This window comes from Hippoglossus stenolepis, chromosome 8 (assembly GCF_022539355.2).
Source record: "Hippoglossus stenolepis isolate QCI-W04-F060 chromosome 8, HSTE1.2, whole genome shotgun sequence".
Lineage (NCBI taxonomy): Eukaryota > Metazoa > Chordata > Actinopteri > Pleuronectiformes > Pleuronectidae > Hippoglossus > Hippoglossus stenolepis.
The window spans coordinates 19289468-19311257 of NC_061490.1; the positions used below are offsets into that span (position 1 = coordinate 19289468).

The 21790-nt window shown below is 42.1% G+C and overlaps 5 protein-coding genes across 5 annotated transcripts; 4 read left to right on the plus strand and 1 right to left on the minus strand.

Moving 5' to 3' along the window:
* Positions 1-5137: 5137 nt before the first annotated feature.
* Positions 5138-6435, plus strand: LOC118113808 (trypsin-1). Its single transcript, XM_035163824.2, has 6 exons — positions 5138-5189; positions 5290-5440; positions 5551-5801; positions 5875-6011; positions 6102-6203; positions 6286-6435. The coding sequence occupies exons 1-6, from the start codon at positions 5150-5152 to the stop codon at positions 6331-6333; spliced, it is 729 nt and encodes a 242-aa protein (XP_035019715.2). The 5' UTR covers positions 5138-5149; the 3' UTR covers positions 6334-6435.
* Positions 6436-8212: 1777 nt separating this feature from the next.
* LOC118114295 (trypsin-1) lies at positions 8213-9513 on the plus strand. The gene is made up of 6 exons (XM_035164665.2): positions 8213-8264; positions 8365-8515; positions 8626-8876; positions 8950-9086; positions 9177-9278; positions 9364-9513. The coding sequence occupies exons 1-6, from the start codon at positions 8225-8227 to the stop codon at positions 9409-9411; spliced, it is 729 nt and encodes a 242-aa protein (XP_035020556.1). The 5' UTR covers positions 8213-8224; the 3' UTR covers positions 9412-9513.
* Positions 9514-11290: 1777 nt separating this feature from the next.
* On the plus strand, positions 11291-12588 carry LOC118114293 (trypsin-1). The gene is made up of 6 exons (XM_035164662.1): positions 11291-11342; positions 11443-11593; positions 11704-11954; positions 12028-12164; positions 12255-12356; positions 12439-12588. The coding sequence occupies exons 1-6, from the start codon at positions 11303-11305 to the stop codon at positions 12484-12486; spliced, it is 729 nt and encodes a 242-aa protein (XP_035020553.1). The 5' UTR covers positions 11291-11302; the 3' UTR covers positions 12487-12588.
* A 2075-nt stretch (positions 12589-14663) lies between these two features.
* On the minus strand, positions 14664-16349 carry LOC118114310 (trypsin-2). Its single transcript, XM_035164689.2, is given in 6 exon segments — positions 14664-14994; positions 15120-15256; positions 15672-15931; positions 16006-16159; positions 16246-16309; positions 16311-16349. Coding segments are annotated over 6 exon segments (792 nt in total). The 5' UTR covers positions 16335-16349; the 3' UTR covers positions 14664-14841.
* Positions 16350-17443: 1094 nt separating this feature from the next.
* Positions 17444-19383, plus strand: LOC118114338 (trypsin). The gene is given in 9 exon segments (XM_035164741.2): positions 17444-17519; positions 17754-17910; positions 18188-18286; positions 18374-18395; positions 18397-18430; positions 18433-18537; positions 18734-18873; positions 18957-19116; positions 19376-19383. Coding segments are annotated over 9 exon segments (765 nt in total). The 5' UTR covers positions 17444-17479.
* The last annotated feature ends 2407 nt before the right edge of the window (positions 19384-21790 follow it).

The window sequence follows — 21790 nt, forward strand, 5'->3', positions numbered from 1 at the left end:
CATGCATAGGTAGTGATATCACAGTCTCCTGCTGGGACAGGATGTAGAGATCCAGGCACTGCAGCTCATTGCTGGCTGCAGGATGGGAAACAAAGCATAGGAGAAAGTATTTTTGTGTTATCCCACACAAATCTGGACCTCAGAGCAGGCTACAATGCAGATGTTACTCACTGGAGTTTCATGTGGTGTCTTCCTTCATCCAGAGATCAGCATACACTGTTAGTTAAATGAAAGAGCCATTATATTTCACCCTTCTGGTTGATGTAGGCGGGCTTGTCTGCTGATGAGCATGGGATGTTGCAGTGTTGATGTTGTAGGTCAGCTGGGGTGGCGGATGACACGGGCGGAGCTGATGTACTGCCTGCCCTCATTGACCCGAGGTTGTGCCTCGCCACACGCACCCTCCACACGGCTGAAGCAGGAGAGAGAGGGAGGGCTCACGTGAATTTCATGATGCAGTGGTGTCAGACAGTTGATTATTGAATGTAAAAACTTTGTCTCTCATAAGATCAAGAGGTGACGCACTTACCAGCAGGAGTGGCAGACACAACCCAGTTCTCGTTGACTAGGAGCTCCACAGAAGTGGGGCTTGGAGTTCAGGAGACACCTGATGGGCTGGAAAGTACTGCTTGCACCATATTCCTCCCGGGACGATCCTTGTCAGTCTCCGTGCAACTGAAAAAAACACCCAAGAGACCCAGTGCGTCGGGGGAAACTAACAGAATATTTTTTAGAATATATAAAACTTATATGGAAGGCAGAGAAAGACACAACTTCAAGGCAGCCCTCAGCGGAGTAGACAAACAAAAGACAAGAGACCTCATGGTTGCTGTGTGATCCTGTTGATGAGAGAACTTCACCTGGAACCTGGTTTAAATAGAAAGGAAGCTCTGCCCTTTACCTGCTGGACACCTCCCACCATTATTCTCCACCAATCAGGGTCTTGGACTGAAATTTCCGTGTGTTGTATTGTGTACTCTCTACACTCCGTACCTCTATATATAGCACATTATGTAGGAAGTAATCTTTAACCCTTGACTTTTGAAGACATGGCTGCAGCTCTGCAAATGCCCGGTTCACAACCACAGCTGCTTAATATGGATTTTACAGGAGGACCAAGCCACGTATCGTTCAAAAGTGCTGACTCCAGAGACAAAAAACATCAATGAATGAAATTACACATGTACTACGGTGAAATTGATCTCTTATAGGACTTCTCAGTTTAGATAACCAACAAGTCCTATATGGCCTGATGCCTTTGAGAACCTTTTCTGTCATGTATAACATATAAATAACGAAGACAAAAACAACAAAGGCCATATAAGACAAGAGCAGCACCAAGTTAGAGTTGATGAGACACAATAGACATTAATACAGTGATACAATCACAATAAATACCAATACAAACTTACTGTCTCACTAAAGCTTAATTTAAAAAAGAGCATATAGAGTCAGCCATTTTAATTTAGTGTTACACTGAAACAGGTGTGGATGAGTTCAAATCAATCAAAGAATTATTAATTAATCAAATAAAGTGATGCAAACATCTGCAAAATGTACTAAAATACAGAGAACATCTGCAATAACTTATGTTCGAGCAAACCTGGGGCATTTTTGATTAGGTTTTGATTTTACAACTGAGTAACAGCAGCACGAGGCCTAAAAAAAATAAGATTTTAACGGGTGGATTTTAAAAATGACTTTTCCTCTGTTTTATAAAGGCCCATTCTCTAGAATGGGCCTTTCTATAACAACTGAAGGTTACCTCAGGTTCTCTTTCATGTTTGGAAGAGGAGGGTGAGGTGAGGGGTATTCAGCTCCAACACGCAACTTCACCACTAGATGACACTAGATTGTAAACAGTGAACCTTTACAGTTTTTTCGATTGCATAAACACTAAAATCGAAAGTATTACACAATTTTCAAAACCTTACACTCAAGGAGCAAAACATCGGCCCAGATCTGCACCACTATAAGCACAATGTCAGCTTCACACTTTTTGCAAAACAATACACACAGTGGTCTGCAAAACACTAAACACACTTGTATACATTAGACACAGAAGTATATCATGATGTCACTTCCTTGCAATTCCAAAGCACTGACTGTCAAATGACCACCCCTATGAGCCAATTGGTTCAACACAGCCATCAGGTGCGCAAACACATGATTGTTTAATTGTAGACACACCAATCAGGTTTAAGCACTATAAAAATGCAGCAGGTGAGTTCACCTGTCTTCAACCAAAATGGAAGGAGTCAGAAGAAGAAGAAGAGTGAGGGTGAGAGGGGGAATCCACGGAGGAGGAGAAGGAGGAAGAGGAAGAGGCGGAGGTGGAGGTAGAGGAAGAGGAAGAGGAAGAGAAAGACATGAAGCAGGAGGAGAACGTGCTCAAAGAAGAAGAGGACCAAATTTATCAAATGAAATTCGCGCAACACTAGTTGACCATGTCGTGAACCACGGATTGACGCTGAGGGAGGCTGGACTAAGAGTTCAGCCAAATCTTAGCAGATATGCAGTGAAATCTGTCATTGTAACCTGACCTGGAAACAGAATCTTCTGTTTTTCTGATATTTGCTGAGCTTACAGTGTTATGCACACTACTGTAGTAGCATGAAAACTGGGACATGTTTTGTTGTGATTCTCCATGTTGACATGTCGACTGATTTGGGTATATGGAGAGAAATCAATTATATTTTCATTAGTCTGCGGCATTGGTCTTGTGTAGTGTTTGGTGAATTTATTGTATATTTGCACTTTCTCTGTGTACTTACAGTACTCTAATCACTGAGAAGTAGAATTGCTAAAAGTGTTTTAGGTTAGCAACAGCAGTGTGTAACTGGTTCAAACAGAATTAAGTCATATGAAACGTGTATGTTTTATATGGTAACAAAATATGGTTTTGATAAATTAGTGTATAGTTTTTACAAGAGTGCTTCATTTAGCAAAGGATCTGAGGTGTTCTGCTGATTGGGTGTGTGGTTGTGCTAATTGTGTGTAGTGTTTTAAAAAATCTGGCCTGTTTTAAAAATCGTGCTTAAGCAATCGAGAAAAACTGTAATATAGTGATACAACCACAACAAATACCAATACAAACTTACTGTCCCACTAAAGCTTAATTTAAAAAAGAGCATATAGAGTCAGCCATTTTAATTTAGTGTTACACTGAAACAGGTGTGGAAGAGTTCAAATCAATCAAAGAATTATTAATTAATCAAATAAAGTGATGCAAACATCTGCAAAATGTACTAAAATACAGAGAACATCTGCAATAACTTATGTTCGAGCAAACCTGGGGCATTTTTGATTAGGTTTCGATTTTACAACTGAGTAACAGCAGCATGAGGCCTAAAAAAAATAAGATTTTAACGGGTGGATTTTAAAAATGACTTTTCCTCTGTTTTATAAAGTCCCATTCTCTAGAATGGGCCTTTCTATAACAACTGAAGGTTACCTCAGGTTCTCTTTCATGTTTGGAAGAGGAGGGTGAGGTGAGGGGTATTCAGCTGCAACACGCAACTTCACCACTAGATGTCACTAGATTCTAAACAGTGAACCTTTAAATGCACTTGTTTGACCTGAAAACAGATTTAATGTCTGACGACCTAACTTCCACACGGAGTCCTCGAGCTGTAAAACAGTTTCACGATGACGTGAACAAGGTGTCCACACATTCACTTGAAAGATTCAAAATCTGAGACCTTTATTATCATCGTGCAAGCACAACGAAATTACAAAAGTCATGCTCAAATCACATTGTGCCTGTTGCAAAGATCTTCAATTTAAATGTGTGAATCTAAAAATGAACCACAGTATAATAAAATAAAGATACAGGCAAAAGAAGTTTGAAATAAAGTTCTTCAATATAACATAAGTAAACATAACTAGAGTGCATACGATAGCAGTAAAGTGACTAATAATGATAAGTATGATCAATAATAAATAATATAAACATTACCACAGTGTATACATGAATGCAATTGTGAACTTAAGTTGTGAATTCGTGTCACAGCTCTTTTCAGTCAGTTATTTGGCTCATTAGTTGGAGTTGTGCAAAGCGCATAAGAATGATGATGTTATAAATTGTCCCACAACAAGACCATTGAGACCATCACAGCTTTACAGTGAAGTTGAATACTTTTACCTTCAAGTCTTTTACTTGTAACATTATGTATTTCAAACCATCTTATTGCTATTGTTCCCTCACCTTTGCTCTCTACCTTGTATGATGCATTGAAAATGTGTTTCCTCTCGCACGGCAGCCTCCGCCCTTGTATCTGAATTTGGTTTCCAGATAATCGGTCCTGAGAAGCATCCAGCTGTGAAATACTGTATCCATACACACCTAAATTTAGAAGTGTCCTCGAGTACCCCGCACAATCTGACCACAGGAACTTCCAAACAGCAGGTGGTGGATTCAAAACATTTACCAAAGCAAGAGAAATAGAGTGATAGCAGCTTATGGAAAAACGAAGCAGATTAAGAAACGAACATTATCCTTTGAGATATAACTGAATGACAAGAAGTAGAACAACTGTATTGCAGCTCAGGGCCTGAGACCCAGAGCAGCACATGAGCACGAAGCCCATTTTCTTTAGTATGATTATGAGGTTACGTCCAGCGTACTGAAAAGATCAATTCCTTTGTCGACGTTCCTGTCAAAATGTAATCGATATCTAAATCTATCTCTGAGCGAATGAATACGCTCTGACTGGTGACTGAATGAAACAAATCACATGTGGTCCAAACGAAAAAAAAGGAAAGTATTATAGAATATTTAATGGCGCTATGACAATAAAAGAAAATCTGTGGTAACAACCAAAAACAGGCTCAAACTAAAACACATATATCAAGTGATGATTCTTTTTTGACATCATGCAACACATACATGAAGAATTGAACTACTACATGGCTAAGGATTAGAACGACATATATTGCCCGGACAAGAAAACCATTTCTACTTTTTAATGCAGTGTTTTATTTCTAAGTAATTGTGGAAATCATTCACTTGACCCCCAACATCCCGCAGCCGGGATTGGCTCCTCACCGACCAATGAGGATTGCCGGAGAGCAGGGCAGCTCACCTGCCTGTGGATATAAACCCAGGATCTTGGTGAAGTCCTGTCATCAACTCGATCACACAGCAACCATGAGGTCTCTGGTCTTCGTTCTGCTCATCGGAGCTGCTTGTAAGTGTCCAATTGACTTGCTTTCTAACAGAAGCTAATTCTTCTTCTTATAGTAAGAACAGAAGTTAACAGGTCTACGTTGCCCAACATGTGTTTTCAGTTGCCTTGGAGGACGACAAGATCGTCGGAGGGTATGAGTGCACGCCTCATTCCCAGGCCCATCAGGTGTCTCTGAACTCTGGCTACCACTTCTGTGGAGGCTCCCTGGTCAACGAGAACTGGGTTGTGTCTGCTGCTCACTGCTACAAGTCGTACGTCACCCCTTGATGCTATGAAGACAACGTTTTTTCATGCAGGAATCATTGTGTTTAAACAGCATCATGAAAGTTACGTACAAAACAACCCTCTCTCTCCTGTGCAGCCGTGTGGAGGTGCGTATGGGCGAGCACCACATCAGGGTCAATGAGGGAACCGAGCAGTACATCAGCTCTGCCCGTGTCTTCCGCCACCCCAACTACAGCTCCTACAACATCGACAACGACGTCATGCTCATCAAGCTGAGCAAGCCCGCCGTCTTCAACCAGTACGTGCAGCCTGTGGCTCTGCCCACCAGCTGTGCCCCCGCTGGCACCATGTGCACAGTCTCTGGATGGGGCAACACCATGAGCTCCTGTGAGTAATAACTCCTGCATTGTTCTCTCAATGTCTGCAGCACAACTCCCTCTAAATCTGTCTTGTTCTCCAGCCGCTAACGGCGACAAGCTGCAGTGCCTGGATCTCCCCATCCTGTCTTTCAGCGACTGTAATAACTCCTACCCTGGCATGATCACCAATGCCATGTTCTGCGCTGGATACCTGGAGGGAGGAAAGGACTCTTGCCAGGTATATAATTAAATGGTCAGGCAGAACGACAATATGTATACTTGGAATTACATATTAAATTGAATCTTCTTAATCTTCCGCTTGTGTCAGGGTGACTCCGGTGGCCCCGTCGTGTGCAACGGTGAGCTGCAGGGTGTTGTGTCCTGGGGCTACGGATGTGCTGAGAGGGGAAATCCTGGTGTCTACGCCAAGGTAACTTTCCAAAGAGAAAGATATTTAATCCACAGTGAGACACTGATGAGCTGATCTAACTCTGATTCTTCTTCTTCTTCAGGTCTGCATCTTCAGCAACTGGCTGACAAGCACCATGGCCAGCTACTAAGTGATTGAAGCAAAGTTCAGTCGAGCAGCTCAACATCATTTGCTGTTCATGCTCCTTCTTTTGCACTGGACACTTTGACAAATAAAATCATTCAAAGCAGAATATTGAGTCTTGTTTTGTGCAATAATTTTACAGAGGAAATTCTTAAATGTTCTTCAGAAAATAGTTGTTGAACACATCCTTGATGAAAGTGTATTGTAAATCATTGCAATTCAGAGTCAAACACACTGAAGTTAGAGATGAATGTCTGGTTCATTTGAAAAAAAAAACTAAAGACTTAATATCATTAGCAAAGTACAGGAAATGTATGACCTCATGTTTTTAAGTCTCCTCACATTATATTTTTCAAGAATTATTGACAAACATCACGTAACTCAACAGCAAAGTTAACATAACATATAAAAACCAAACCCAGAAACAGTTTTATACTTTAAAATGTTTTGTAATAAGCCAATAAACTGGAACAACTGATGAAAAAGAGGAGAATATAAAAGAAGTGTGACAAACCCTGACGTTTATAAAACAACTGTTGTGAACTTAGTGCCTCTCAGAACAGTTGATGTTGCAAACCTGGAACCAAAATATATTTTTCAAGAATTAACAATTTATCTCAAATATAATATTCTGATGTGATGCCTATATTAAATGCTACTTGTTTAAAAACTTACTTCCTGTCAAGTTTCAGGTGAACGTATGGATGTTAATCATGAAAACGTCTCTATAAGGGGCTGTGGGTCGGTTGGAGACTTTATATATCCTGGGACGGCCCAAAGCTCCTGGATTTCTGGAAGAATGTTCAAAAAGAGATCAAACTGATTTGGGGTATTTACTTTGTATCAGATCCTGAACTTTATATATTAGGGAGACTCCCTGATGTTGTGACGGACAGGGACTTGATTTCTGTATTAAGAACTCTGCTCTCAAATTATAACAGTTTCTTGGTTGAAGCCCCCCCCCCACCCAACATATGACAATGGAGAGACAGGGTGAAACGGGTCTTTTCTTTACTTTTATGTGCTTATCTCATTGTTATTATTTTTACTTCTATATCTCTCATTAAAGTTATGTCTCAGGGTTGAACCATAAAATATGTTCAGTCAATACTGTTATTATTATATCTGTATTTCAATGGATGTTTAAATATGGGCTTATGTACCAGAGAAGTGATTTCTGCCAACTCAGAAGAATAATTTAATGACAATACTCAACATGGACATGAAATGAATATCCCTGAAAAACAAGTGTAAGAGCATCTCCATGCTGTTTATTCATTATGTTATATGTTGAATAAATAAATAAAAACGTCTGTATTGGTTAAAAAGTGGTGTCAGGTGCTTTATGTCCAGCGTAGTGAAAAGATCAATCACTTTGTCAACGTTGCTGTTAAAATGTAATCGATCTCTAAATTTAATGTCTAAGAGAATGAATAAGCTCTGACTGACGAGTGAATGAAACACATCACATCTGGTCCAAAAAAAGAAAGTCACATAGTATTAGAGAATATTTAATGGTGCTATGACAGTAAAAAAACAAATTGTGATAACACAACCAAAAACAGGCTCAAACTAACACATTGTTTAGATGACATATATCATACGGCGATTCTTTTTTGATATCATGCAACACATACATGAAAAATTGAACTACTGCATGGTTAAGGATTAGAACGACATCAATTTGCTGACAAGAAAGATATTCTTACTTTTTTGATGTGGTGTTTCATTTCTAAGTAATTCTGGAAATCATTCACTTGACCCCCAACATCCCGCAGCCGGGATTGGCTCCTCACCGACCAATGAGGATTGCCAGAGAGCAGGGCAGCTCACCTGCCTGTGGATATAAACCCAGGATCTTGGTGAAGTCCTGTCATCAACTCGATCACACAGCAACCATGAGGTCTCTGGTCTTCGTTCTGCTCATCGGAGCTGCTTGTAAGTGTCCAATTGACTTGCTTTCTAACAGAAGCTAATTCTTCTTCTTATAGTAAGAACAGAAGTTAACAGGTCTACGTTGCCCAACATGTGTTTTCAGTTGCCTTGGAGGACGACAAGATCGTCGGAGGGTATGAGTGCACGCCTCATTCCCAGGCCCATCAGGTGTCTCTGAACTCTGGCTACCACTTCTGTGGAGGCTCCCTGGTCAACGAGAACTGGGTTGTGTCTGCTGCTCACTGCTACAAGTCGTAAGTTTCTCCTTGATGCTATGAAGACAATGTTTTTTCATGCAGGAATCATTGTGTTTAAACAGCATCATGAAAGTTACGTACAAAACAACCCTCTCTCTCCTCTGCAGCCGCGTGGAGGTGCGTATGGGCGAGCACCACATCAGGGTCAATGAGGGAACCGAGCAGTACATCAGCTCCGCCCGTGTCTTCCGCCACCCCAACTACAGCTCCTACAACATCGACAACGACGTCATGCTCATCAAGCTGAGCAAGCCCGCCGTCTTCAACCAGTACGTGCAGCCTGTGGCTCTGCCCACCAGCTGTGCCCCCGCTGGCACCATGTGCACAGTCTCTGGATGGGGCAACACCATGAGCTCCAGTGAGTAATAACTCCTGCATTGTTCTCTCAATGTCTGCAGCGCAACTCCCTCTAAATCTGTCTTGTTCACCAGCCGCTAACCGCGACAAGCTGCAGTGCCTGGATCTCCCCATCCTGTCTTTCAGCGACTGTAATAACTCCTACCCTGGCATGATCACCGATGCCATGTTCTGCGCTGGATACCTGGAGGGAGGAAAGGACTCTTGCCAGGTATGAAATTTAATGGTCAGGCAGAACGACTATATGTATACTTGGAATTACATATTAAATTGAATCTTCTTAATCTTCCGCTTGTGTCAGGGTGACTCCGGTGGCCCCGTCGTGTGCAACGGTGAGCTGCAGGGTGTTGTGTCCTGGGGCTACGGATGTGCTGAGAGGGGAAATCCTGGTGTCTACGCCAAGGTAACTTTCCAAAGAGAAAGATATTTAATCCACAGTGAGACACTGATGAGCTGATCTAACTCTGATTCTTCTTCTTCTTCTTCAGGTCTGCATCTTCAACAACTGGCTGACGAGCACCATGGCCAGCTACTAAGTGATTGAAGCAAAGTTCAGTCGAGCAGCTCAACATCATTTGCTGTTCATGCTCCTTCTTTTGCACTGGACACTTTGACAAATAAAATCATTCAAAACTAAATATTGAGTCTTGTTTTGTGCAATAATTTTACAGAGGAAATTCTTAAATGTTCTTCAGAAAATAGTTGTTGATGACATCCTTGATGGAAATGTATTATAAATCATTGCAATTCAGAGTCAAACACACTGAAGTTAGAGATGAATGTCTGGTTCATTTGAAAAAAAAAACTAAAGACTTAATATCATTAGCAAAGTACAGGAAATGTATGACCTCATGTTTTTAAGTCTCCTCACATTATATTTTTCAAGAATTATTGACAAACATCACGTAACTCAACAGCAAAGTTAACATAACAAATAAAAACCAAACCCAGAAACAGTTTTATACTTTAAAATGTTTTGTAATAAGCCAATAAACTGGAACAACTGATGCAAAAGATGAAGATATAAAAGAAGTGTTACAAACCCTGACGTTTATAAAACAACTGTTGTAAACTTAGTGCCTCTCAGAACAGTTGATGTTGCAAACCTGGATCCAAAATATATTTTTCAAGAATTAACAATTTATCTCAAATATAATAATCTGATGTGATGCCTATATTAAATGCTACTTTTTTAAAAACTTACTTCCTGTCAAGTTTCAGGTGAACGTATGGATGTTAATCATGAAAACGTCTCTATAAGGGGCTGTGGGTCGGTTGGAGACTTTATATATCCTGGGACGGCCCAAAGCTCCTGGATTTCTGGAAGAATGTTCAAAAAGAGATCAAACTGATTTGGGGTATTTACTTTGTATCAGATCCTGAACTTTATATATTAGGGAGACTCCCTGATGTTGTGACGGACAGGGACTTGATTTCTGTATTAAGAACTCTGCTCTCAAATTATAACAGTTTCTTGGTTGAAGCCCCCCCCCCACCCAACATATGACAATGGAGAGACAGGGTGAAACGGGTCTTTTCTTTTCTTTTATGTGCTTATCTCATTGTTATAAATTTTACTTCTATATCTCTCATTTAAGTTATGTCTCAGGGTTAAACCATAAAATATGTTCAGTCAATACTGTTATTATTATATCTGTATTTCAATGGATGTTTAAATATGGGCTTATGTACCAGAGAAGTGATTTCTGCCAACTCAGAAGAATAATTTAATGACAATACTCAACATGGACATGAAATGAATATCCCTGAAAAACAAGTGTAAGAGCATCTCCATGCTGTTTATTCATTATGTTATATGTTGAATACATAAATAAAAACGTCTGTATTGGTTAAAAAGTGGTGTCAGGTGCTTTATGTCCAGCGTAGTGAAAAGATCAATCACTTTGTCAACGTTGCTGTTAAAATGTAATCGATCTCTAAATTTAATCTCTAAGAGAATAAATAAGCTCTGACTGACGAGTGAATGAAACACATCACATCTGGTCCAAAAAAAGAAAGTCACATAGTATTAGAGAATATTTAATGGTGCTATGACAGTAAAAAAACAAATTGTGATAACACAACCAAAAACAGGCTCAAACTAACACATTGTTTAGATGACATATATCATACGGCGATTCTTTTTTGATATCATGCAACACATACATGAAGAATTGAACTACTGCATGGTTAAGGATTAGAACGACATCAATTTGCTGACAAGAAAGATATTCTTACTTTTTTGATGCAGTGTTTCATTTCTAAGTAATTCTGGAAATCATTCACTTGACCCCCAACATCCCACTGCAGGGATTGGTTCCTCACCGACCAATGAGGATTGCCAGAGAGCAGGGCAGCTCACCTGCCTGTGGATATAAACCCAGGATCTTGGTGAAGTCCTGTCATCAACTCGATCACACAGCAACCATGAGGTCTCTGGTCTTCGTTCTGCTCATCGGAGCTGCTTGTAAGTGTCCAATTGACTTGCTTTCTAACAGAAGCTAATTCTTCTTCTTATAGTAAGAACAGAAGTTAACAGGTCTACGTTGCCCAACATGTGTTTTCAGTTGCCTTGGAGGACGACAAGATCGTCGGAGGGTATGAGTGCACGCCTCATTCCCAGGCCCATCAGGTGTCTCTGAACTCTGGCTACCACTTCTGTGGAGGCTCCCTGGTCAACGAGAACTGGGTTGTGTCTGCTGCTCACTGCTACAAGTCGTAAGTTTCTCCTTGATGCTATGAAGACAACGTTTTTTCATGCAGGAATCATTGTGTTTAAACAGCATCATGAAAGTTACGTACAAAACAACCCTCTCTCTCCTGTGCAGCCGCGTGGAGGTGCGTATGGGCGAGCACCACATCAGGGTCAATGAGGGAACCGAGCAGTACATCAGCTCCGCCCGTGTCTTCCGCCACCCCAACTACAGCTCCTACAACATCGACAACGACGTCATGCTCATCAAGCTGAGCAAGCCCGCCGTCTTCAACCAGTACGTGCAGCCTGTGGCTCTGCCCACCAGCTGTGCCCCCGCTGGCACCATGTGCACAGTCTCTGGATGGGGCAACACCATGAGCTCCAGTGAGTAATAACTCCTGCATTGTTCTCTCAATGTCTGCAGCGCAACTCCCTCTAAATCTGTCTTGTTCTCCAGCTGCTAACGGCGACAAGCTGCAGTGCCTGGATCTCCCCATCCTGTCTTTCAGCGACTGTAATAACTCCTACCCTGGCATGATCACCGATGCCATGTTCTGCGCTGGATACCTGGAGGGAGGAAAGGACTCTTGCCAGGTATGAAATTTAATGGTCAGGCAGAACGACTATATGTATACTTGGAATTACATATTAAATTGAATCTTCTTAATCTTCCGCTTGTGTCAGGGTGACTCCGGTGGCCCCGTCGTGTGCAACGGTGAGCTGCAGGGTGTTGTGTCCTGGGGCTACGGATGTGCTGAGAGGGGAAATCCTGGTGTCTACGCCAAGGTAACTTTCCAAAGAGAAAGATATTTAATCCACAGTGAGACACTGATGAGCTGATCTAACTCTGATTCTTCTTCTTCTTCAGGTCTGCATCTTCAGCAACTGGCTGACAAGCACCATGGCCAGCTACTAAGTGATTGAAGCAAAGTTCAGTCGAGCAGCTCAACATCATTTGCTGTTCATGCTCCTTCTTTTGCACTGGACACTTTGACAAATAAAATCATTCAAAGCAGAATATTGAGTCTTGTTTTGTGCAATAATTTCACAGAGGAAATTCTTGAATGGTAGTTGTTGAACACATCCTTGTTAAAAGTGTATTGTAAATCATTGCAATTCAGAGTCAAACACACTGAAGTAGAGATGAATGTCTGGTTCATTTGAAAAAAATAAAATAAAGACTTAATATCATTAGCAAAGTACAGGAAATATATGACCTCATGTTTTTAAGTCTCCTCACATTATATTTCTCAAAAATTATAGACAAACATCACAAAACTCGACAGCAAAGTAAATATAACAAATAAAAACCAAACCCAGAAACAGTTAAACAGCTAAAACTGTTAGCCAATAACCTGGAATAAATGATGACAAAGAGGAAAATATAAAAGTGGTGTCAACCCTTTCCGTTTATAAAATAACTATTGTAAACTAAGTGTTTTATTCTTCTATCCAGCAAGGTTGCAAACCTGAAGTCAAAATATATTTTTTATGAATCAACAATCGATCTAAAATATAATATTGTGATTTGATGCCTCCATTAAATGCTACTTGCTAAAAAACGTACTTCCTGTCCAGTCCCAGGAGGGCGGGGCCTGTTTAGTGTCTCCCTTTGTTTGCAGCAACATGTTCACCTGCTTCTGATGTTTCCTGACTTTGCATCTCATACATTATTTAAGTAAGGTATTCATATTTGTTATGGTTACTCCTGTTTCTTTGTTTAATCCCAAAATTGTGCATTGATGTTGAGTTCTTTAGAGTACCCCTTGTTTACTGAATATTGTTTTCCCTTGGTTCGACACCACATAAGAACACAAAAAGACAAACTGTTGCACGTCTCTCCTCTGTTGCTCTTGATTTAACTAGTGAGCCAATGCAGAGACTAATTCCTCCAGCAGGAATTAATAACTTATTTCACAGATTTTTTATTGTTTAACCGTCTTTACTGGTAATTAAATGGTTAAACTTGTCATGTAGCTTGAAGTTCCTGTGGACCTTCTGCAGGTTTATCTCTGTATGATACAGCAGAGGTCTCGTTACAAGATGGACATCTGCTGCGGTTGCTGGAAATTAATAATTCAATTTCATTTCCCTGCATTTGAATTATGAATAAATTCATGATTAATGCATATGCAAAAATCACCTTTATAAGGGGACTTTAAATTTTCCATTTTGCCTTTCATCTACGAATCTGTCGAGCTGTCGCATTGCATTTCATCATCATCTCTTTCTGTGTCATCACGTCTCAGTGATGATGATGATGATGATGATGATGATGATGATGATGATGATGATGATGATGATGATGATGATGATGATGATGATGATGATGATGATGATGAAGAGGCAGAGGCCGTATAACTGGACAGAGCTGCAGGTGTTTAGCAAAGAGGGAGATGTTCTGTCCAGTGGCTGATTTCAGACTGTCTCTGAAAGTGTCAGGAAAGATATGTGCAGTGATTTGAATGTAACCGATGGCTGATTTTCAACCAACAGCTTCAGCTGGACAAGAAAACAAAGCAGTCGGGGCGAGCATGACATTTGTTTCCTTGTTGAGAAGTAAAGGTTATTGCAGTGTGTTTGAGCCGCACAGTATGTGTGACAGTGTGACGGCACCATGTGACAGCCCGTGTGTGTTTGTGTTTTGGTCTGAATGACACTGTCAGGCGCTCGGTCAAACATGTGACAGACTTTGAGCTTGTACTGCATCATTTCTTCACATAATACTGTTCTTTTACTCTCCTTCTTTTGAGCACCAACGTTTTAGGAACAATACAGAATGATTCCCATAGCACACCATCCCTCTCTGAGTCCAAGAACCGACTCTAAATTGACTGTAGGTGTTTGTCTGACATACATCTCGACCAATGTCAGCTGGGATTGGCTCCAGCTCCATGTGTTCTAGATAATGGATGGACAGATGGACATATGCTCTTATTATCTGACTGTGGTGTGTATTTATTTTTACAGTCTTACCACTGATTTGAAATGGAGAAGTCAGAAATATCTTAGACAGTTATATAATTGCCTGGGAGCATGTGTATTAAAAGTAGTAACATTATTGTCAACAGAAATAAACACAGTGATGCATCATAAAATGGAAGATTTTATTGACTGTGCCTGACGGAACACATATCTCTCTCTCTCTCTGTTTCTTCTCTCAGCTGCTCTCCCCTCTGACACCACCCACCACCACCTCCTGTCTCCTTCACTCTCTCTCTCTCTCACTGGTTCCCCTCTCCCATGCCGTTCCTTGATGGCAGATCACAGTCTAGCTGTATGTGGTGAGAATGTTGTTGATCCAGGGCAACAGAGAGCAGACTTTGGTGTAAACGCCCGGGAAGTTGGGCTGAGCGCAGCCTTGGCCCCAAGAGACGATACCATGCAGCTCGCCATTACACACCAGAGGACCACCGGAGTCCCCCTGAGCAGGGGGGAGGGAGGAAATGGAGGTTATTTCTCCCATCATCACATCAGCATGCTCAATTGTTTTTTACTCTACACATCCACAGCCTCATTTAATGTGCTGTGTAATTGCGTGAAAAATACCTGACAAGCATCTTTGCCTCCCTCCAGGTATCCAGCGCACACCATGCGGTCGGTGATCTTGCCGGGGTAGGAGCCTTCACAGTCCATGTGGGACATAATGGGGACGTTCACACACTGGAGGTAGAATGGGTTGAACACTGCAGGTAAGAGCAGAAAAAGAAAGACAAATGTTGGAGAATAGTTTAATCAGTAATTCTTACCATTTGCCATTTTACCCTTAAAGCTAGGGTTGGTAATCCTGGAAGAGCAAGAGCAGGCCACAGTGCAACCGATACATCCCACCCCCTCCCATCCTCGCTCTTGTCAAAGCTACGCCCCCCAAAACACATGGACGTGCACTGACTGACAACTGGTAGTGGACAACTTTTCAATAGGTATTGTATAGTTTTTTTTTAAAATGGTTCTAGAGATGTGTTTAGTGCAGAAACAGCTTTTTCTATAATTATTTTTAATTGAAGCCCTGTGTGTAATAATTTGTTACATTTCTGTTTCGTGTGTAAGAATCACAGATGAATAAATATTATTATCATGAGCAAACTGTTTTCAGCTCACCTTGATCAGTGTAGATGTTGCCCCATCCGGACACCGTGCACATGTCCCCGGCCGCGGGGCAGGCTTTGGGCAGGGCGACGGGCCTGACGTATTCGTTCACGGTGACGGGCTGAGCCAACCTCATCAGCATGATGTCATAGTCCAGGGTGGTGTAGTCGTAGTTCTCGTGCCAATAGATGGCGTCCACCGACATGTACTGCTCCGTGCCCTCGTTCATCCAGATGTGGTGGTCCCCCAAGACTGCAATCTGGGAGTAGGGGCTGAAATAGACAGCAAATGTTGAGAACTTGAAATTGTCGTGAGAACAGCATGAACACATGAGTGGGACACAAACTTTTGCCAGCAGTGCGCAGCGGAGGCGATCCAGCGGTCGTTGATGAGGGAGCCGCCACAGTAATGGTAGCCGATATTGAGAGACACCTGCCAGGGTTGGGAGTGTTGGGTGCACTCGTAGCCGCCTACGATCTTGTCGTCCATAGGGGCTGCAGCTGTGGTGTAAAGAAAATGTAAAACACTTCATGTTTGACAGATTTCAAATTCATTTTTTATTCTAAAACCTTCAGCTGAGCTTTACCTGCAGCTCCCAGGAGCGTGAGAACAATCAGACCAATCATCTTGTGGCTGCCTCGAGCCTTCCTACGAACCAGACTGGACGTGAATCATCTGTTTCTCACTGCATTTATACTTTAACCCATCTGTGACTTTCCATGCCCCCCCCCCCTCCTTTAAACTCCCCTCACCTTTATTCCTCCACCCAATTCCTCCCACCCACCTTCAAATCTCTTTTCTCTCCTGCCCCCGTGAAATAACCTCGTCTTTTTATGTGCCAAGTTAATCCTGCTGATGTATGAGCAACATCTCAAATGTTTTTGGCCTTGAGATTTTTGCCATTTGTCCCCTTAATAAATGTGACTCTGTATATACAATGGAACAAGAGAGGCTCCTAATTGTAAGAAAATCACTGGAATCATATAATATGCTTTGAAGAGGTAATTGTACACGTGCCCCATGAATTAAAAATACATAGAGGATCTTTAATGATCAGAGATAATGACCCATGCAGTAAATGTAAATGCAGGTCAGGGATGTCACCAGGCACTCTGTATTATTCCTCTTATTTAAATTATCTAACGACGTTTTTTCTTCAGCATCCCATATTTAAATCAATATCTTGTATTTATTTCTGACAGACTTAAGGCCAATTTTTTAATTTTTTTGTTAACTGTTGCAACCAGTGATTCAGTGTGTACAGCAGAACGAATTATACTGCATGTATTAGGAGCTCTAAAGTCGTGTAACTTCTATGTGACGGGAGAAAAGCAAAAAACAGCTTGTTATTTTCCTGCCTCTGAGACACCAGATGAGCTCTTTCTCACCTCCCTTATCACCTGCCCATGTTCAAGGGCAGCCAAAAGCTGAGCCAACTAACAGCACGCTTACGAATCTTGTTCTATATCAAGCAACCAAGAGAGCAGTGGCAGGTATCGTGATATCGGAGAGACCTTCTGCCACATTCGTAAATGAGGGGCACAGGTGACACAACCGCAGGGGGTGAGCTGCCAGGAGGTGGAATTGGGCAAACAAGAACATACAGGAGCTTGATAAGAGAGCAGATCTGGTGAGATGCCCGGTGCCAGGCGATAAGAACAGGAGAGTGTCAGGACACAGATGTGGTCGACGGAAAGAGGGAGGTGGCGGGGGGTGGAGTGGGTAAGGTTGAGTGGGTAAGGTTGAGTGCGTTGGGGCTGATGGGATATAAATGTGAGCCGGGGTGTGTCCGAGTGTCTTCTGATCATTCACCAGACACCATGAGACTGCTGGCGCTGCTGCTGATGGTCGGGGCTGCTGGTAACACAAATACACACATTCACCAAGACGCATGCACGCAAATAAACACACACACACACACATGCACAGCTGCATATTTCTATACTCATGTCAAATATTTTAAAAATATGATGGTAAGTTGTGGATAATGACTTTGAAACATGAATCTTTGTCATATCGCTGTTGGTTTCATCCATTGTGTGTGTGTCTGTGTGTGTCTGTGTGTGTCTGTCTGTGTGTGTGTGTGTGTTACAGTGGCAGTTCCCCGTGAGGATGGACGCATCGTTGGCGGACACGAGTGTGCTGCTCACTCCCGTCCTTTCATGGCCTCCCTCAACTATGGCTACCACTTCTGCGGTGGGGTGCTCATCAACAAGCAGTGGGTGCTGTCTGTTGCCCACTGTTGGTACAAGTAAGCATTCACGGCTGGAGAATCCTATCACATATCATGACATATACGTTCTTTTTTTCAAATTCACGGCTCGTTTTGCTTGGTTTTTCTTTCTGCTTTTTTCCCTCTGAGGTACAACCAAAAACATTCGTAGGTGGAAAATGAATGATTTATCAGTTCAGGAGCACACGTGCAGAATAGTATTAGCAAAAGAGGAAATTAAATTGATGTAGAATTAGAAGATACATTATGCACAGAAGCGTTTTCGGGCTCCCACATATTTGACCTCTTGTTTCAGTCCCTACGCCATGCAGGTCATGCTGGGAGAACATAACCTGAGAGTGTTTGAGGGCACGGAGCAGCTCATGAAGACTGACACCATCATCTGGCATCCTAAGTGAGTGAAGAACTTAACCACCCGGCCTTTTCTTTTGCATTCTGCATGACTTAATGATCCTTTTTATGCATTTCTCTCCATGTGCAGTTATGACTACCAGACTCTGGATTATGACATCATGCTGATCAAGCTCTACCATCCTGTGGAGGTGACCGAGGCAGTCGCACCCATCCCACTGCCCACAAGCTGTCCAGTGGGGGGGACCCCCTGCTCTGTGTCTGGCTGGGGGAACACTGCCTTGGATGGAGACGGTTCGTTTCTAATTGTGATTTTAATCCTAAAATACAATCTGACTGACAAATAATGTCGTCTGTGTTGCTTTTAAGAGATTGATTCCGTCAACGGCTCAAATTCGCTGTAGTGGAAAGTAATTAAGAACATTTACTCAAGTAGTGAACTGGTTTTTGTGTGTGATTTGTTGACTAATGCGTATCCTGTCAAATGTAGCGCCTTACATGCCCACCCTGCTGCAGTGTTTGAACGTGCCCATAATTGATGACGTGCAATGTGACAAGTCCTATCCTGGAATGATCTCACCCAGGATGGTGTGCGCCGGGTACATGGATGGAGGCAGAGATGTGTGCAACGTGAGTTTCACCAAAGTTGTTCTGGACTCAAATCTCTGTATGTGCAGGAGAATTCATCATTGTGTATCTCCACCGTTTGTCAGGGTGACTCCGGCAGCCCTCTGGTGTGTCTTGGAGAAGTCTACGGCCTGGTGTCATGGGGTCGGGGATGTGCCAATCCTAACTACCCCGGCGTCTACGTCAAGTTGTGCGAGTTCCACTCCTGGATTGAAAACACGCTGCGCCAACCCCTGAAGAAAGAACGTTTTCTGTCCTCGCTTCTTCCATTTTCTTTTCTTTTCCTTCTCTTTCTCTCGTGACTTGTCTCCTCTGACGTTTCCCCCTCACAAATCCAGACTCAGCACACATGTGCCGAAACATAAAAAAACACAATAAAACCATTTGGTATGTGTTCACCGTCATTTCTGTTCATATTTTCATTTCAAAGTAAGAAGGGAAAAAAAATGAAACCACATAGAAGCTCAAGTATGTGTCAGTTACAGGTTTATTTGTTTGGTTTTAGTACCATAAACATTTTTTAGATTGATTTCGACCTTTAGGTACTTACATAAATAATAAGAACACCATAGTTTTAAAGTTTAAAAGATGAGGTAGCATATTTCTAATGTTTCACATGTTGACTCTTGATTGCTCCCTTTTTTTTGTTCAGATAATTACATTTTCAAATATCAAGCCTTTCATTAGTTTTTATTATTGGATTGTGGCTCTGAAAATACTTTAATTATGAAAACGAGAGGATTGTGTGACTATATTTATGAATCGGTGCCGAACCTACTGTGGAGATAATGGCAGTGAGATTATTAAACAGCAGGAGGCCTCAGTGGACAAGGTTTCTGTCAGTGGTACACACACAAACACACGCACACACACACACACACACACACACGCACACACACACACACACACACACACCACACACACACACACACACACACACACACACACACACACACACACACACACACACACACACACACACACACACACACGCACACACACACACACACGCACACACACACACACACACACACACACACACACACACACACACACACACAGCCGCACACACACACACACACACACACACACACGCCGCACACACACACACACTCTCATTTACAGATAAACATGACACAAAAAACTATTCCAACTGAGGCTGAAGGAGGATTCGTTCATTTCTTCATTGACAGAGTGTTTGTCAGGATGACATTGTTCTCGTCACCTCACCCAGACCAAATGTATCTTTTCTGGGACTGATTCTCCTTTCCTCCCTCCCTTTACGTCTTCTTCTCTCTTTGACTGGGTGGGAGGGTCCGAGCCATGCGGCGTCACCTACACACAAACACAAACAGATGTTTTTCCAAATCACACAAGGTGTCAAAGACTGAGGAAATATTTATATAGTTGTATTTCAGAATTTTAAGACTCTCTGGCTCTGCTGTAAAATCCTCACATTTCAATTTGAAGTGAGATAAAACATTTTTTAAAAAGCAATTACAACTACTCTCATATTGCATTTCATTATAAGTTGTCAATGTAGTAACTTTAGAGGTGTCACAAACAATATCAGTACCCGTCACACTGCGCTGCAATAATGGCAAGAATCGAGCCGTTATTGGATACTAGTAAGGATATTAGGATCCTAGTCAGCAAGATACATTGGAAAAGCATAATTCCAGTGTAAATGTATGATGGGTAGACCACTGCACATGAAGCTAATAACTTACTGTTGACACCTCGCTGGTATGAAGAAGACGTCTTCCCTTCTGTAAGTTGCTCAACGCTGAAAAGCAACATAAGCCAACATGGTGAATTACGAGCAACGGAATCAGCTTGATTGAGTTTACTGATGCGTAAAGTCAAAAAAGGTCTCTGAAAGTGTCAGGAAAGATATGTGCAGTGATTTGAGTGTAACCGATGGCTGATTTTCAACCAACAGCTTCAGCCGGACAAGAAAACAAAGCAGTCGGGGCGAGCATGACATTTGTTTCCTTGTTGAGAAGTAAAGGTTATTGCAGTGTGTTTGAGCCGCACAGTATGTGTGACAGTGTGACGGCACCATGTGACAGCCCGTGTGTTTGTGTTTTGGTCTGAATGACACTGTCAGGCGCTCGGTCAAACATGTGACAGACTTTGAGCTTGTACTGCATCATTTCTTCACATAATACTGTTCTTTTACTCTCCTTCTTTTGAGCACCAACGTTTTAGGAACAATACAGAATGATTCCCATAGCACACCATCCCTCTCTGAGTCCAAGAACCGACTCTAAATTGACTGTAGGTGTTTGTCTGACATACATCTCGACCAATGTCAGCTGGGATTGGCTCCAGCTCCATGTGTTCTAGATAATGGATGGACAGATGGACATATGCTCTTATTATCTGACTGTGGTGTGTATTTATTTTTACAGTCTTACCACTGATTTGAAATGGAGAAGTCAGAAATGTCTTAAACAGTAATATAGTTGCCTGGGAGCATGTGTATTAAAAGTAGTAACATTATTGTCAACAGAAATAAACACAGTGATGCATCATAAAATGGAAGATTTTATTGACTGTGCCTGACGGAACACATATCTCTCTCTCTCTGTTTCTTCTCTCAGCTGCTCTCCCTCTGACACCACCCACCACCACCTCCTGTCTCCTTCACTCTCTCTCTCTCTCTGGTTCCCCTCTCCCATGCCGTTCCTTGATGGCAGATCACAGTCTAGCTGTATGTGGTGAGAATGTTGTTGATCCAGGGCAACAGAGAGCAGCTTTGGTGTAAACGCCGGGAAGTTGGGCTGAGCGCAGCCTTGGCCCCAAGAGACGATACCATGCAGCTCGCCATTACACACCAGAGGACCACCGGAGTCCCCCTGAGCAGGGGGGAGGGAGGAAATGGAGGTTATTTCTCCCATCATCACATCAGCATGCT

Coding starts and splice junctions, on each gene's coding strand:
- LOC118113808 (XM_035163824.2), top strand. CDS start 5,150: ATGAGGTCTCTGGTCTTCGTTCTGCTCATCGGAGCTGCTT. Junction 5,190..5,289: donor TCTGCTCATCGGAGCTGCTT/GTAAGTGTCCAA, acceptor ATGTGTTTTCAG/TTGCCTTGGAGGACGACAAG. Junction 5,802..5,874: donor GGGCAACACCATGAGCTCCT/GTGAGTAATAAC, acceptor CTTGTTCTCCAG/CCGCTAACGGCGACAAGCTG.
- LOC118114295 (XM_035164665.2), top strand. CDS start 8,225: ATGAGGTCTCTGGTCTTCGTTCTGCTCATCGGAGCTGCTT. Junction 9,087..9,176: donor GAGGAAAGGACTCTTGCCAG/GTATGAAATTTA, acceptor CGCTTGTGTCAG/GGTGACTCCGGTGGCCCCGT. Junction 9,279..9,363: donor ATCCTGGTGTCTACGCCAAG/GTAACTTTCCAA, acceptor CTTCTTCTTCAG/GTCTGCATCTTCAACAACTG.
- LOC118114293 (XM_035164662.1), top strand. CDS start 11,303: ATGAGGTCTCTGGTCTTCGTTCTGCTCATCGGAGCTGCTT. Junction 11,594..11,703: donor GCTGCTCACTGCTACAAGTC/GTAAGTTTCTCC, acceptor TCTCCTGTGCAG/CCGCGTGGAGGTGCGTATGG. Junction 11,955..12,027: donor GGGCAACACCATGAGCTCCA/GTGAGTAATAAC, acceptor CTTGTTCTCCAG/CTGCTAACGGCGACAAGCTG.